The 15,851-nt window shown below is 41.4% G+C and overlaps 2 protein-coding genes across 5 annotated transcripts; one reads left to right on the top strand and one right to left on the bottom strand.

The window, feature by feature from the left end:
* Positions 1–1,224: 1,224 nt before the first annotated feature.
* On the bottom strand, positions 1,225–9,248 carry LOC120729940 (phospholipid-transporting ATPase ID-like). 3 transcript variants are annotated; one of them, XM_040025959.1, is made up of 19 exons: positions 8,543–9,248; positions 8,312–8,382; positions 8,087–8,166; positions 7,800–7,958; positions 7,568–7,656; positions 7,088–7,284; positions 6,776–6,984; positions 5,899–5,942; positions 5,643–5,808; positions 5,373–5,561; positions 5,075–5,190; positions 4,790–4,954; positions 4,595–4,706; positions 4,409–4,514; positions 4,104–4,245; positions 3,542–3,725; positions 2,632–2,855; positions 1,649–1,732; positions 1,225–1,477 (listed from the first exon to the last, which is right to left on the bottom strand). In XM_040025959.1, exons 1-19 carry the CDS (start codon positions 8,594–8,596, stop codon positions 1,391–1,393), a joined length of 2,478 nt encoding a protein of 825 aa, XP_039881893.1. In that variant the 5' UTR covers positions 8,597–9,248; the 3' UTR covers positions 1,225–1,390. The 3 variants fall into 3 exon arrangements, with proteins under 3 accessions (XP_039881893.1, XP_039881895.1, XP_039881894.1); XM_040025961.1 differs by lacking the exon at positions 1,225–1,477 and adding an exon at positions 1,524–1,542 and having other exon boundaries at positions 8,543–9,246; XM_040025960.1 differs by lacking the exon at positions 1,225–1,477 and having other exon boundaries at positions 1,556–1,732; positions 8,543–9,246.
* A 591-nt stretch (positions 9,249–9,839) lies between these two features.
* On the top strand, positions 9,840–15,424 carry LOC120729944 (phospholipid-transporting ATPase ID-like). 2 transcript variants are annotated; one of them, XM_040025971.1, is made up of 4 exons: positions 9,840–10,309; positions 10,419–10,557; positions 10,637–10,767; positions 14,711–15,424. In XM_040025971.1, the coding sequence occupies exons 1-4, from the start codon at positions 10,232–10,234 to the stop codon at positions 15,020–15,022; spliced, it is 660 nt and encodes a 219-aa protein (XP_039881905.1). In that variant the 5' UTR covers positions 9,840–10,231; the 3' UTR covers positions 15,023–15,424. The 2 variants fall into 2 exon arrangements, with proteins under 2 accessions (XP_039881905.1, XP_039881904.1); XM_040025970.1 differs by having other exon boundaries at positions 9,841–10,321.
* The last annotated feature ends 427 nt before the right edge of the window (positions 15,425–15,851 follow it).

The following is a 15,851-nucleotide window of genomic DNA, read 5'->3' as shown; positions in this document are numbered from 1 at the left end:
TCTTTTAGGGTATGTCTCTACCAGCTTTGCACATCTACAGACTGAAATCCTTGCCCATTCTTCTTTGCAAACAGCTCCAGCTCAGTCAGATTAGATGGACAGCGTTTGTGAACAGCAGTTTTCAGATCTTGCCACAGATTCTCAATTGGATTTAGATCTGGACTTTGACTGGGCCATTCTAACACATGGATGTGTTTGTTTTAAACCATTCCATTGTTGCCCTGGCTTTATGTTTAGGGTCGTTGTCCTGCTGGAAGGTGAACCTCCGCCCCAGTCTCAAGTCTTTTGTAGACTCCAAGAGGTTTTCTTCCAAGATTGCCCTGTATTTGGCTCCATCCATCTTCCCATCAACTATGACCAGCTTCCCTGTCCCTGCTGAAGATAAGCACCCCCAGAGCATGATGCTGCCACCACCATATTTGACAGTGGGGATGGCGTTCAGAGTGATGTGCAGTGTTAGTTTTCCGCCACACATGGCGTTTTGCATTTTGGTCTCATCTGACCAGAGCACCTTCTTCCACATGTTTGCTGTGTCCCCCACATGGCTTGTGGCAAACTGCAAACGGGACTTCTTATGGTTTTCTGTTAACAATGGCTTTCTTCTTGCCACTCTTCCATAAAGGCCAGCTTTGTGCAGTGCACGACTAATAGTTGTCCTATGGACAGATTCCCCCACCTGAGCTGTAGATCTCTGCAGCTCGTCCAGAGTCACCATGGACCTCTTGGCTGCATTTCTGATCAGCGCTCTTCTTGTTCGGCCTGTGAGTTTAGGTGGACGGCCTTGTCTTGGTAGGTTTACAGTTGTGCCATACTCCTTCCATTTCTGAATGATCGCTTGAACAGTGCTCCGTGGGATGTTCAAGGCTTGGGAAATCTTTTTGTAGTCTAAGCCTGCTTTAAATTTCTTAATAACTTTATCCCTGACCTGTCTGGTGTGTCCTTTGGACTTCATGGTGTTGTTGCTCCCAATATTCTCTTAGACAACCTCTGAGGCCATCACAGAGCAGCTGTATTTGTACTGACATTAGATTACACACAGGTGCACTCTATTTAGTCATTAGCACTCATCAGGCAATGTCTATGGGCAACTAACAGCACTCAGACCAAAGGGGGCTGAATAATTACGCACACCCCACTTTTCAGTTATTTATTTGTAAAAAATGTTTGGAATCATGTATGATTTTTTGTTACACTTCTCACGTGTACACCACTTTGTATCGGTCTTTCAGGTGGAATTCCAATAAATTGATTCATGTTTGTGGCTGTAATGTGACAAAATGTGGGAAAGTTCAAGGGGGCCAAATACTTTTGCAAGCCACTGTAAACTGGGATTAGGAACGCTAATCGCATGGGTTAAATTTAAGCTACAACCTACTGTAGGGTTAGACTTTTAGGTACGTCTGATGGGTTTATCAATCATGACACAGTGAAAGAGGTCAACAGTAATAAAATATTCACCTGAATGACTTGACAGTATCTTGAAAAGAAGAAACAAAATTAAACTATGAAACGGCTCTGGAGCTTACCATTAGAGAGAGATTACTGAAATAAGAAAAAGTTCGATTTTTGTGCAAATTTTTAAAATATGCATAGCCACATTGAAATAAAACTTAAGTATGCTTTAACTTTGTACAAGAGCTATTATCACCTGATCAAAAAGTCCCATCGCTAGTACTGGCAGCGATGTATAGACAATGTTGAAGAGGGTGATGAACCACTGGTCATACACAGTCTATGGAAAGTGGACATTTTGTTAGAGCAGGGTTTTTTCCAACCATACAGCACAAACATTCAGAAGAGCGAGAGGTCTCGTGCATGAAAATTTCTTCCAGCTCAATATCGGAGAGAACAAAGGAAAGATCAGAGCAGAGAGGAGGACAGATGAATCAAGGAAAACAAGACTGAACACAAGCTGGAAGAACATGGATGAAAGTCAGTGACATGGAATAGCTCACTGGTTTCACCTTATTTAGAGTCTATGGTACAATAAGTATAAAAGTACATAAAATTCACTTTTTATTCTAAACAAAGGCAGTCTGACTCAAGTACAGTAGCAGTCTGAGCCTATACATTCATGACTACAGGATGTTTCAGGATCACCTGAAACATCCCTAATTTTAAGAGCTATGTAAAAGTTTTAAAAGAAACCTTAAAAGCAGAGAAGGTGTCTGCCTGACAAAGTGCATAGTTGTGCCTGATAGCTGAAGGCTCTGCCTCTTCTACTTTTGAAAACTCTACACAGGTAAGCCTGTCTGTGCTGGTGTACCAGGAGAAGGTTTGACAGACTGTATTGTCCCCGGTTGTGAAGACTGTCCTCCAACAGGGAACACTTAGATTATTTCTTCTGCTCACTACTCTTCCTTCCAGACAAAGTGAACACATCTCCTTCACCTTTAGTCTATTAGGAACAAAATGGACTAGGTCTGTTCCCAAATTCGATAAAAGACACTCCTGACAGGCCTTGTGGCTTCTACAGAGTCAGAAGGAGACACATTTACTCCAGTGGTCCTGAGGTCAGCCTCCGTGACCTCACCACAAAACCAGACCTGACAGTTGGCATGCATAATTGATTCAACACAAACATAAAAAAAGCTTCAAATATGCTTGAAGGCTTCATTACAGTTTTCTCACCTGAGCTGAGAAGCCGCAGAAGAAACCGTACCAGAAGTGCACCAGGGTGAAGGCGAAGTTCTTGTAGAAGAAATATCCCAGAAAATTACACATGCGGAAGTAAGACCAGCGTCCGTGAACCAGCAAGAGCCTCTGCAGGTACCGGAACTGGGCAAAGGAGTAATCTGAGGCCAGAACAGCCTGCATCCCCTCCTGTCCGCTGATCCCAACACCGATGTGAGCAGCTGAGTAAGAAACACAGTGTGTGAAGCAATGCCCTTCATAACTGAAATATTCGTCATTACAAACAGCTGACAAGATTCTGGAAATATATTCACAAACATCGTTAAATAACAGTCTGGACTGAGTTTTTTTTTTATAAATGAAGAAATGTTTTTACAACCAGCCTCTTACGCAGTGTGTGGCTGGTTGTAAGGTGTTGGGGTAAGGGAGGTAATTTCACTATTGTATCGTATACCCCAAAAAAATCTGTTAAGCAGAAAATATGAACAAACTGAGTAAGTACTCAGCAGTTTGACTGCTTAATTCATATAATATGATTCACAAAGTTTATAAAAATCTTTCATTGATCCTTGTGCCCTGTGGATGTGGGCATTCTCATCCTGCAAGAGAGTGCTCCCTGTGATCTTTAACCATGCCAGCAAAATTTCCCTTCGAAGCATAACAGAATTTCCAGCTCCCCTCAGGTTTTTCCTTTAATTTGTCACCTCTGGCAAGGCTGAAAATTCCCTCTACACACACGTGAACGGAGTCCTTGGATGCAGAAGAGTGTGCATCCACATCAGTTTGTGATATTTTCTTGAGAATTCCTGATATTTCTTTTCAAGTGTTTACTTGTAAATGTTATACTTCACTTTGTAATAGTAATACATACTACATGCACGCCACACGTGGATGATCTGAAACTTACTCTTGATCATGCTGACATCATTGGCTCCGTCTCCTATGGCCAAGGTGACAGCTCTCTTGTGCCTCTTCACCAGCTCCACCACCTGAGCTTTCTGCATCGGCGTGACGCGGCAGCAGATCACCGTTTTACATAGACAGGCCAAATCCAACAGGATGTGCTCCAGCTGGGGCTCCAGAGCGTGAGCCTGAAGGGCAAAATACCCACACCACACCTATTAAATCTATCATTACCACGGTGTAACATCAACCCCCTGCGGAGGGGACACTAAGCAACATCCCTGTGTGCATCACGCACTCTGCACTTGGCACAGCAAGAGAGCAGCTCGCGGGCAAAATGATGTTAATAAAATCCTGTAATAGAGCCGAGGGCAGAGCTTATTGTAGACTTTGTTCAGTCGGCAGCAGGCACAGACACAGCAGAGTCATCAAAGAACATCGGAGCCATTTAGCAAACAGTGTGAAACCAACGGGCATCAGTAACAAAACAAAAACAAGCGCAGAAGTAGAAATGAGCATTTAATTAAAGGCAGTCTCCATGAAACCACTTTTCATTGTTATCTTACCAGACTGTGTCCATTGATAACTAAGGCATACTCTGCAATTATAGCTTCTTCAAACACAGAATCTTCTGCAAACGCATCCGTCTTCTCAACATGTCCTGCACTGCTCACGCGACTCAGGCCGAGGATGTGCTCTTTGGCGCTCCTGAGGAAAGATGCAAGGCAGTAAAAGTGAATCACACCAGAATTCTCTTCAAGAAGGCTTTTTAGCATTTTAAATCCACAGACTTTCTATAAATGGGACATTTAATATTCAAAGAATACCACCCTGAATGTGAATTAAATGCAAAAAATATATAATGTGTCACCTGAGCTGCTGCTGCACATCCTGCAGGGTGTGGCCGGAGATAACAAACACCTCATTCATGTCATCTCGCAGCATGTTGCAGGAGTAGCCAATGTTCATTGCTGTCTCTAATGAAATTAAACAGTTTACAGTCGTGTATCTTTCCACAGACAAACCAGCCAATATTAAAGTCATCATTCACAGGTACCTAGTTTATCTCCTGTAAGGACCCAGATTTTAATGTCAGCTAGATTCAGGCAGGCGATGGTCTCTGGAACTCCCTCCTGAAGTTTGTCTTCAATCGCCGTGGCTCCTAGAAGCTTCAACAAAGTCAGCAGTGAGTCAGCAGGACTAAATGCGATCGATTGTTTTAGGAGTGTAAACAAAAGCATGTCAATTTTACCTTCATGCCCAGTTCGATCTCGTCGTAAAGGACAGCAAGCTGATCTTCGCGATTCTCTATTACAGTGCTGGCAAAGAGAAGCCTCTTCATCCAAACTTTAAAATAATCTTCATCGAGGTCTTTGTAGGACAGAGCTAATGTTCGAAGGCCTTCCCCAGCAAATTCCTGCATGAAAAACGATGGAAAAATAAACATCTGACTAAGAGAACAAATCATTAAATCTGCAATCCACAGCGCAATTATTTACAAAGGAGACATTATGTTATCCACTGCGATAACACCTACACTGAGGTGTTCTGAGGTAGTGTACATGAGGTTTTCACAGGATGGATCCAGACGTTCGAAAATAATCGTGTCAGCGCCTTTGGAGTAGAGTTTAATCTGGCCTTCTGGGCTTCTCACTATATAACAAGACAAAGCACAGCAAGAGGAAAAATAAAACATGGATTATTTGGCTGTCAACTAAATTGTCAGTAGATACAAAATAATCAGACATGTTGCCTCGTGCTGCTATTTCGCAATTATCGTCCACAGAGTTTCATGATGACTACTTGTGTGTTGCTATTATAAGTGAAAACCTAACCAATGACACTCATTCTCTTGCGCACGTTGTTGAAGTCCAGTATGGCCAGAAGCTGGTAGGTGACGGTTCGTCCCATCTCACACAGCGTGACGGTTTCTGGGGTTCGCGCCCGGAAGACAAACCCAAAGTTTCGCGCCGCAGTGACCAGCGCTCCCTCATCAGGTGACTGTGCCTGGTACACCAAATTTCCTTCATTTGAACATAAACACATCAGTGAATCAGAGTTATTTGAATTATTACAGCTACAGTTTCTGGATCATGTATGTTTACCTTCACTCTTCTCCTCTGGCATGACAGTGTGACACAAAGCCAGCAGCCTGAAAAACTCCTGCACTGCAGGATCCTCCATTTTGATGGCTTCAACCAAGCTGCTGTCGTAAAACTTGAACCTTCTGTCGCAGAGAGGGTTGAAGGAAAAATCCACGCAGGCTGTTTTCTGAGGGCACATTAAAGCACCAGCGCAATGATTGTGTCACATCTGTTTCACTAGAAAGAGAAATATTTCTGCTTTTTTCAATCTGCTCACCTCTGTAATTTCCACCTTCTGGTCAAATTCATCGTAGACATCACCTAAAAACATAAAAGTAACAATGACAGTTTTATTTATATAGCACATTTGATTATAAGTGAACACAGTGTGCTTAACAAAGAAGAGAAAAACATAAAAACCTCTGCAGGTTTACAATTCCCCCTAACCCCTTAAAGCCTGAACCATGAAACAATTGCCAGAAAATTCAGGTTTTTAAAAAATGTTTCTATTTATGGCTGAAAAACATATCATGCAATCTATTTCTTTTCAAGGGAGGGGAGGGAAGATCTCACTCACTAATGATGTAGAAGTCTCAAAAACCCATGTTTCAAATATGATAGGCGTTAAGGGATTAAAGCACAAGCACCCAGCTATTGACTGAAGGCCTGTGTGGACAAAAAGGCTTTGAGCCTGTTTTTGAATGTAGCCGCAGATGTGATTGATCACTGATCAGCAGGTAGCTGGTTCCAAAGAACAGGAGCGCGGTAAATGAAAGCAGCCTCAGTGCACTTGGATCTGATTCTAGGAACACTTAAAAAAGGGAGATAGCTCTAACTGGGTTATAAACACCGAACAAGTCGGAGATGTGGTGGGAAAGGCGAACAATCGAGAGCTTTATCCTTAATTATTTTGTCAAAGATTGAGAAGTAATTGCCTCTGTAGTTGGACCTGGCTCCCAGCATTACCCCTGAAGTCTGCTACAGTAAATTTGACCAAACAATTTTAACATTTTAGGGTGAACAAACTAAAAAAAGCAAAAAACATTTAGGCCCATGCTTAACTTTTCAGCAGTTTTTGTTAAAGAGTAGCCCAATTTAACTGAGAGGCTAATTAGCCCAGTGTTTTAACCCGATGTAGTACTAAAGCTCCATACCATACATCTGTCCATTAATGGAGCACTTGCTGAAGACCATGATGTTCTGGGTGAGCGTGCCTGTCTTGTCAGAGAAGATGAACTCCACTTGGCCCAGCTCCTCATTCAGGGTGGTGGTGCGAGCTTGGGCTGCAGTGCCCATCGGGCTGTGGTACATCTTCCGGTCCCAGTTAATGAAGTGACTGTGACCAAGTCGCAGGACTTCCACACTGATGAAGGTTTATTGAGCAATACAACTATTTACCAACTTCCTAGTAAGTGTGACTGGCTTAATTTGAAAATGACTTTTACGACGACTGCATAGGTGCTTACCTGACATACAGAGAGATGGGCACAACAGTGTTGAGGATGATGATGTAGGACCAGAAGGTGAGGAATCCAGAGAACACAGCGCTAATCTGGAACGTGTCCCACGGCAAAAACACTCTGAAGTTTGTGCCGACATACGTTTCCCAGATAGTGTGTCCAACTGCCAAAATAACTCCCATACAAATAAGGAAGGCGAAAATCTGAAAAAAAGACAAGAGTACATATTTTTGTTCCCAAAGATGCATCAAATAAAGTGGTATGTTTTATATGCTTATATGAGCATATCTGTAGTAAAAGGCGCAATATGTGACATTTAAAACCAGTGAATGTAACTCTGGACTGCCAGCTTTTAAAGAGAAATTGATCATTTATGCAATTTATTTACAACTAGAACGGCTGCCTATAAAATAGCCAACTAAGCCACAATCATCAGCCCATGCTAGCATCGTAAAATGCATAGCAGAGTTACAAAAATCAGCCTACCCACAAAACCAGAGTGTTCATGAGTTTGTCAATACTGGTCCTTTTCAGTTTCGTCCTTCCACAGTTCTGCATCAGTTTGGTTTGTGAGCCTGTTGGGCAGATGTACAAACAACCGTCAGTGTTGAAAGAATATTAATAAAACTGTCTGTGACCTTTCCATCGAGGCAAAGAAGAAAAATATAGACGCAGCTAATGGATGTGGAGAATAAAACCATTAAAAACCAACTATTACCAGCAAATATGACCATTCCAAAGCACCACTCAGTGTTTCTGAGTACACAGCCCCGCAGAAGCATTTTTTCATTATCCAGAGGATATTTATTGCCTTTCCAGTATAATGTTCCAGTAAACCTATCCAGCTTGTTGTTTGGAGGCTCACAAATGACTTCCCCTGAGGAACAAAGGAAGAAAAAGAAAAAGATTCGTCAGCCATGACTGATCAAACCGTCGCAAATAATTAGATATAAGTAGACAAAAATGAGAGAAAATGCGAAAATAAAAACTTTGGCATCATCTCACCATCAAAGTCCATCAGTTTAGAAATGTCTCCCAAATCTGAGGTAACGGTTAAAGCCTGACGGACTTTTAGATTGGTCTCTCTGGAGGGAAAAAAAAGGAAGACAAAGAAAAGTTGGCTATTTTTGCTAAACGTCAAATTAAATATACGCGTGCACTTTTTGTGCTCATATGAATGTCTTGTGCAATTGCTCCCATCTTACTTTTCATACCTTGCGCAGAACTTACCCATCAAGCTCTGCAGTCTCAACATAGCACAGACCGTAAGGCTCACTGCTACAGAGAAGGAGGATGTCTGCCTGTGTGTGAATCCAATACAAAATTACTCAGCAGTGGGGAAAAAAGGCAATGAATCAATTTCTGCATCACTGAACCTGCAACAGCACTCAACTGGCCCCATTTGGCTGATATTACAGTCTAGCATGTAGTGTGACAGTGTCGTAGCAATGCTTTACTCACAGCAACAAACTGATTGTTCTCTAGTTTGATGATATCCCCTACTCGAACGTTCATCCATTTTTCATTCTCCAAACTTGAAAAACAGGAAACACAAAAGGTTAGGAATAGCTGTAAATGTAGCCTCTGCAGGAAAGCATCTACAAATCCAATTCCAGCGTTGAGTTGGGACGCTGCTTGAAATGTAAATAATCACAGAATGCAATGATTCCAAAATGGGAAGTGCACATGGTAAAATCTAAGCAGACCTGATTTTTCCTGTCCATGTTAAGACAGCAGTCCATTTTTAATGTCTCATATTACCACGATACACCAAATCCCCCCATAAAGCATGTCTTCTCTTCATTCTGAAACAGTTTGACTTTTGTCTCCAGCAGAAACAGTAACAGAGTTAATAACTTTTTAATAAAAGTTAATTTAATAAGTGCTCAAAGGTGCCCATGGTAAATAAAGGATTGACTGAAACAGTTTTGTATTTCATGAAAAATATTAGCTTCTTTGGAATTCAGTGTCAGCAACACGTCTTTAAAAAACTTAAGATGTGATCAACAAAGGCCAGAGAGGTAAGTGGTGCTAAACTGAAATAGCTGGAGGAGGATTTTGATTTGGCAGCAAGTCAGTAACATGAAAAGACATCTTAGAGAGGCAGAGTTTCTCAGAAGTATAGACAGGCGGAGGTTCACCAAAGTACAAAAATAACAAAAAACTTAAAAATAATGTTCCTCCACGTAAAGTTGTGAAGACTTTAACATCATCTACACACATAATATCATCAAAAGATTCAGAGTATCTGGAGAAATCTCCAGGCCACAGATCAATACTGTATGTCTGAGATCTATAGGCCTTCAGATGCCACTGCATTAAAACAGGTGTGATTCTCTCATGGAGGTCACTGTGTGGGCTCAGAAACACTTCCAGAAATCACTGTCTATGAACACAGTTCACCATATCACCCACAAATGCAGGTTAAAGCTCGATCACACGAAGCAGACACGCCTCTGTCTCTTGGAGGCAAATCTCATTCAAAATGGACTGAAGCAAAGTGGAAAACTATTCTTTGGTCAAACGAATCAAAAATATAAATTCTTTTTGGAAAACACGGACGCCACGTCCTTTGGTCTAAAGAGCAGAGGGACCATCCGGAACTGGCAGCTGTAATCGCAGCAAAAGGTGGTTCTACAAAGTATTGACTCAGAGGGCTGAATAATTATGCACACCCCACTTTTCAGTTATTTATTTGTAAAAAATGTTTGGAATCATGTATGGTTTTCATTCCACTTCTCACGTGTACACTGCTTTGTATTGGTCTTTCACGTGGAATTCCAATAAATTGATTCCTGTTTGTGGCTGTAATGTGACAAAATGTGGAATACTTTTGCAAGCCACTGTATACTTTACACTCATCCGCTTTAACTGACCATTTGTCATTAAACTGCTGCAGAACATTTTCCCCATTATCCTCCCATCATTTATTTCTTACTAAAATAAACAAAAGAGTCTATAATATCATACTCATGCTTTGTTTGTTTTCTAAAGGACGTCAATGACCAGAACAGCCTTCGTTACCCAAGTCTGTACAAACCCGGCCAGCAAAATCTTCTCTTCAACAAGTGTCAGTTTTTCCTGTGCACACTGCAGGGGGTGGCCACGTCATTCCTGCTTTTCTTCATTCCCTACGGGGCTTTCCCTCTCATGGTGAAAGAAGACGGCTCCTCCTTTTCAGACCAACAGGCGTTTGCCGTCACCATAGCAACATCCTTGGTCATTGTTGTAAGTGTTCAGGTGAGACTGTAAATATCACAAAATACTGCCAAAACAGGACTGCTAAATGAAAAGAAGGTCTTATTTTTATTATGGTTTGATGCACGTCTGCTCCAAGATCGGACTCGACACGCACTACTGGACTGCCGTCAATCACCTCTTCATATGGGGGAGCCTGATGGTGTACTTTGCCATATTATTTGCAATGCAGAGCGATGGCTTATTTGGCATTTTTCCGAGCAGCTTCCCATTTATCGGTGAGTCTGGTTCAGTGTGGCCCACGCAAGAAAATTACGTTGATACGAGAAAATTGCATTTCCTTTTATTCCTCCTCAGGCACGGCTCGTAACTGTCTGTCAGAGAAGAGTGTGTGGTTGGTTGTTCTGCTCACCACTGTGGTGTGTGTTATGCCTGGCTTAGTCGTCAAGTTCCTCAGAGTGGATCTTTTCCCGACGTTGACAGACAAGGTACAGCAACTGCAAGTTTACTCAAAATACTTTATTGAGACATTGTAGATAGTTTACAAAAAAAAGGTTAACGCAAGAGAAGTTTGTCAGAAAAAGACCCCAGATTTGATCAAATTTGCCACCATGATTCTGGATGGAGCAGTGGATCTTTTTAAGACTAAGACACAACACGAGATCAGCAAGCCACTGAACATGGGTGGGCGGGGCAGCAGCCTTCCACCTTACCAAAATGGCACGTCTAACCGAGAGGCAACCAGAGGACAGCAAATGATGTTTTGCCCCGATAATATACTTATCATCCTCCCCCACTGTAGCAAAGAGAGCAAATAGGGGGTTAAGAGCCCGTTTCAGGTCAGTAGCCTTGTTCAGAGTACAAAAAACTCCTCCCGAAAATGTGTGAAGGCAGGGCAGGTCCAAAACATGTGGGTGTGATTGGCATCATCAGACCCACACCTATTACAGCAAGGGTCTAAGCCAGGATGAATCTTAGATAATTTGGATTTAGATAAATGGGCCCTATGAACTACTTTAAATTTTAATAGGGAGTGGTGAACGCAGAGTGGTGTGGAATTTACCAAATGTCATCTGACATAGATATACCCAACTCTTCTCCCCATGTGGATTTAAGGCCTTCAGAGGGAGCTGAAGTTACAGCAACTGCAAGTTTGAGCAAGACAATGAACACTTGGTGGAAGTAACTATGTCAGTATAGTAAAGTATGAAGCTTCATACTTCAACTAAATTTAATAGGCAAATAGTACTTCACTATATTTATCTGACAGCAGTAGTTAATAGTAACTCTCCGGATTAAGATTTTTTACAAAAAAAACCAAAACAAGCCTACTGACAATTATCCGGTTGTTCATAAAAAGTAATAACTAAGGAAAATTCCAAATAATAAATAGAAATCAGTGAAGCATATCCTCCCTATATCCTCTCTAGACTCCTTAAATTCATCTGTAAACCAGCCCCTACAACCAAAACAAGTAGACTTAAGAATCAAACCAACTGCAGCAGTAAAATGCTGTTTACAGTATTGGTAACCTTATACTTATCATATGAGTTTCTGCAGAATTAGCACTTTTACATACAATGTATTGTCAAAAATATTTACTCACCCAACCAAATCATTGAATTCAAGAGTGCAATCACTTCCACGGCCACAGGTGTATAAAATCAAGCACCTAGGCATGCAGACTGCTTCCACAAATATTTGGGAAAGAATGGGTCGCTCTCAGGAGCTCAGTGAAGTCCAACATGGTACTGTGATAGGTCCAATCATTAAATTTTGCCGCTATTAAACATTACACAGTACCTTCATCTGTTAGTCCTAACAAAGTTAATGCTATAATGTTATACATGTTATATAATTTTATAACAAAGTGGAAGTGATGGAAACAGCAACTCAGCCACAAAGAGCTAGGCCACGTAAAACAGCAGGCACGTGCAGAGGGGGGGGGGCTAGAGGGGCTTGAGCACCCGCCCCTTTCCTGATGGGTGCTCAAAGTGCCCTTTTGTTGAGGCAACTTTTTAAAAAAAAAATATTATTTTTTTTATGTGTGTGTGCGTGCGTGCGGAGTCATGTCTGTTGCCCCTCAACAATACATATTTAACTATTAATCACAGTTTTGCTAAATATAAAGGAGCTTGGCTTGCATCAGTCACATTGATCACATTTAACCCAATGATCGCCCTTGACGGCAGAACGCGCTCGGTTACGAGACGGGAAAGAGCTCACAAAGAGCACGCGCATTTTTTAGCGGTCCGAGCTGTAGGAGAAACACAAGTAACTCAGGACACAGACTGATTGCGACCAAAACCAGTAAGTAGGTGTTACAGCGTAACTCTAGTTGTCTAGCACCCCGGAGTATTAGCTTATTACGTACACGTTGGAAGTTGTCTTGTGGCAACTGACGAACTGAACAAAAACGAGCGTGCTGTAGTGTTGCAACAGCGCGACAAACATTACCTGTTTCTTTATTTACTGCACAAGGTATTGTGCTGGTCATAGCTGCTGGCTACCTGGCTGTCATGGGTCTGTTAGCTCTGTCCACCGTTTTAGGGAACCATATTTAGTTTTTAAAGTATTTAGGAAACATATTTTAGTTTAAGTTAAGGTTCGGGCTTTTCCTGCTTGCTGGAGGATTATATTTCAAAAAAAAACGATCTAATATGCATGTCCACATAATAATTATTATAATTATAATATATTAAAAAACAAGCTGTATTTTAAAGAACCATACATAAGAAGCAGATTATTATTAGATTTATATTTTAAATAAAGACAAATTTGGAATTTTACAGCAGTAAAATTATTGCTAATCTCTACAGTTTAAAAACTGTAATAAGCTTTGCCCCTGCACAGAGGGATAGTTGAAACAAATGAAGCAGTCATAATACATTATTTCATATTTATTACTTCCCCCTCCTCATTGCTTTATTATTGTAGCTCTAGTAATAATAATGTAAGGTATTCTGGTCAGCACCCTGATGGCCCATAGTATTATACAGTATTCTGAAGAAGGTCTAACTGTCCACTTGTGCGTGCATGTGTGTGTTTTATTTAGATGGATTTTAAAAAAACTATTACTCATGATTATAACATGTCCAGACATGCCTGGTAAGACATGAGGAGGAAAAAGCAGGAGCTGTGTGAGGCTACTAAAGGCAGTGCTATAACATTTTTCTGTCATCATTTTCTTATAGATTACGTGCAAGAGTTGTTAGGTGTGGAAATTAGATTTATAGTTTATTGACAATAGCAAGTTGTGCCTGTTTCTCACATAGCAAGTGGAGAGTGATAATATGAAATGAGGGATGGAAGAAGAGAGAAGCAAACGAGTGATTCACAGGCAGAGCCTAAATTAATTTCTCACAGCTTTTTGTGCCTTATGGTTTTCCAAGCGCTGTCACCAATCTTGCATTTTGTTATTTATCTCATGACACTTGTTTAATCAGCTACCATCTCTCCTATGGACTTTTTAATGTCTACAGTCTCAGATCAACACAGCCCTGCCCTTCCCATAGATTCTTGATGAATGTGTGTTGTTGTTATTCAGCCTGGTTCAATGTGCCCCTTTTTAACTTTGAGCACCCGCCCCTTTAAACCACTCTGCACGGCCCTGTAAAACAGAGCAGGGTCAGCGGATGCAGAGGCACATACTGCGCAGATGTCACCAACTTTCTGCAGAATCAATCGCTACAGACCTCCAAGCTTCATGTTGCCTTCAGATTTGCTTAAGGACCGTTTTTAGACCCTTGTGAAATGCAGTGTTGTAACGCACACTGGGGTGATGCTTGATGCTGTTGCCAGGAGAACAGCACTTATCTGAGGGTATAAATTTAAGTATAAAGTTTGGTGTTGGGTTTTCTGGTGTTGGGCTCAGCCCTTTAGTTCCAGTTAAAGGAACTCTTAATGCTTCAGCACACAAAGACATTTTGGGCAATTTCACGCTCCCAACTTTGTGGGAACCGTTTGGAGACGGCCCCTTCCTGTTACAACATGACTGCATGCCAGTGCACAAAGCAGTTTTATGAAGACATGGATGATCCAGTTTGGTGTGGAATAACTTGACTGGCCTGCACCTCAACCTGACATAACATGTTTGGGATGAATTAGAGTGGAGACTGTGAGCCAAGCTTTCTTCTCAAACATCAATGTCTGACCTTACAAATGTGCATCTGGAAGAATGGCCAAAGATTCCCATAAACATCGCTAAACCTTGTGGACAGTCTTCCCAGATAGTTCAAGCTGTTATAGCTGAGAAGGGTGAAGTGACATCATATTAATCCCTCCTTTTGGCAATATAGTGTATACTTTGGTAATAAATACTTTGTACTTTCTAAATTAGATTTAGGTCTTTGCTTTATACATTGGGGACTTTTTATATTTAATACACATGTGTTGTGTATTTACACACTTTTCCATGATTTATTTCCGCAGGTTCGTCGTCTCCAACAGTCCAGGAAGAAACAAGGACCTCAGGAACAGAACCTGAGGCGAGTACGCAGGACAAGCTCCCGCCGCTCTGCCTACGCCTTCTCCCACCAACAAGGCTTCGGCGAGCTGATTACCTCAGGCAAAAACATGAGGAGGAGCACAGTCTCTTCACTTTGCTCCCCTGAAAGAACAGCACAAAGCCACAGCTCCAGCTGGATAGAAAGCATGTTAAAGAGGAAGAATGAAGTTTCCTGTGCCTCACCTAAAAGTGAAGGTGGAGCACCAGAAAGCAGCAACAGAGCAATACAGACTTGAAGCAAAAAAAAGCACGCAGACTGAACTCGACGTTTAAGACGCTGCATAGAGTAAAGGGTACCGTATGCATGGATCCTGCAGACCAAGCACAATTTTGGGTGAATCTTTGCTCAAATCAGCTACACAAATGTACCTCAGTTATTTTTGTTTTTTAAAGTGTGAGTTGTGCGGACACTGAATGTTATAAATGCCAGCCAAAACATAATTAAACGAAGGAACCACTCCCAAATGAACAAAGAAACTGGCAAACTCTCACTCTGACACTCATGACAATATTTGCATGAATTGCGAAAGTTAAAGAAACATTTATAGTTGCTCAGAAATAATCCAGTTTGACCTCAGTTTTGTACCATTATAATGGCATGTCCTCTTCTGATTAATAAAGACCTTTCAGTACTTTTAGCTGTTACCAAACAAACCTTTGTGCAATAAAAACAAACCCAGTTCCCCAAAAAGTCAGAACGATGTATAAAATGTAAACAACGGCGGAATGGCAATCACTTGCATATCTCACACGCCCATAGTGTATTCACAATAAACCACAGAAAACTTATCAGATGTTTAAACTCAGGAAACATTTGAAGAAAAACATTTGATTTTCAATTTGATGCCATCAACACATCTCAAAAAAGCTGGGACATGGCCATCTTTATCACAATGTAGCATCTGTCCTTAAACATCTGGGAACTGACCAGCTGCTGAACTTTTGGGATATTGTCCCACTCTAGTTTAATATATCCCAGAGGAGATGGCAGCGTTTCTAGATCGTGTTCACATTTATCGATGGCACAGTGAACTGTGTTCTTACACAATGATTTCTGAAACTGTG

The sequence above is a fragment of the Simochromis diagramma genome, unplaced genomic scaffold (genome assembly GCF_900408965.1).
Source record: "Simochromis diagramma unplaced genomic scaffold, fSimDia1.1 OVJJ01000293.1, whole genome shotgun sequence".
NCBI lineage: Eukaryota > Metazoa > Chordata > Actinopteri > Cichliformes > Cichlidae > Simochromis > Simochromis diagramma.
This window is presented reverse-complemented; position numbering and strand designations above follow the sequence as displayed.

Bases quoted from the DNA above. Each gene is read 5' to 3' on its own strand.
- LOC120729944 (XM_040025970.1), top strand. From the start codon at position 10,232: ATGGTGAAAGAAGACGGCTCCTCCTTTTCAGACCAACAGGCGTTTGCC. The intron at 10,558-10,636 runs GTGAGTCTGGTT...ATTCCTCCTCAG, and splicing joins GAGCAGCTTCCCATTTATCG to GCACGGCTCGTAACTGTCTG. The intron at 10,768-14,710 runs GTACAGCAACTG...TTATTTCCGCAG, and splicing joins TCCCGACGTTGACAGACAAG to GTTCGTCGTCTCCAACAGTC.
- LOC120729940 (XM_040025959.1), bottom strand. From the start codon at position 8,596: ATGAACGTTCGAGTAGGGGATATCATCAAACTAGAGAACAATCAGTTT. The intron at 8,383-8,542 runs GTGAGTAAAGCA...ATTCACACACAG, and splicing joins AGAACAATCAGTTTGTTGCT to GCAGACATCCTCCTTCTCTG. The intron at 3,726-4,103 runs GTAAGATAACAA...TTTGCCCTTCAG, and splicing joins TTATCAATGGACACAGTCTG to GCTCACGCTCTGGAGCCCCA.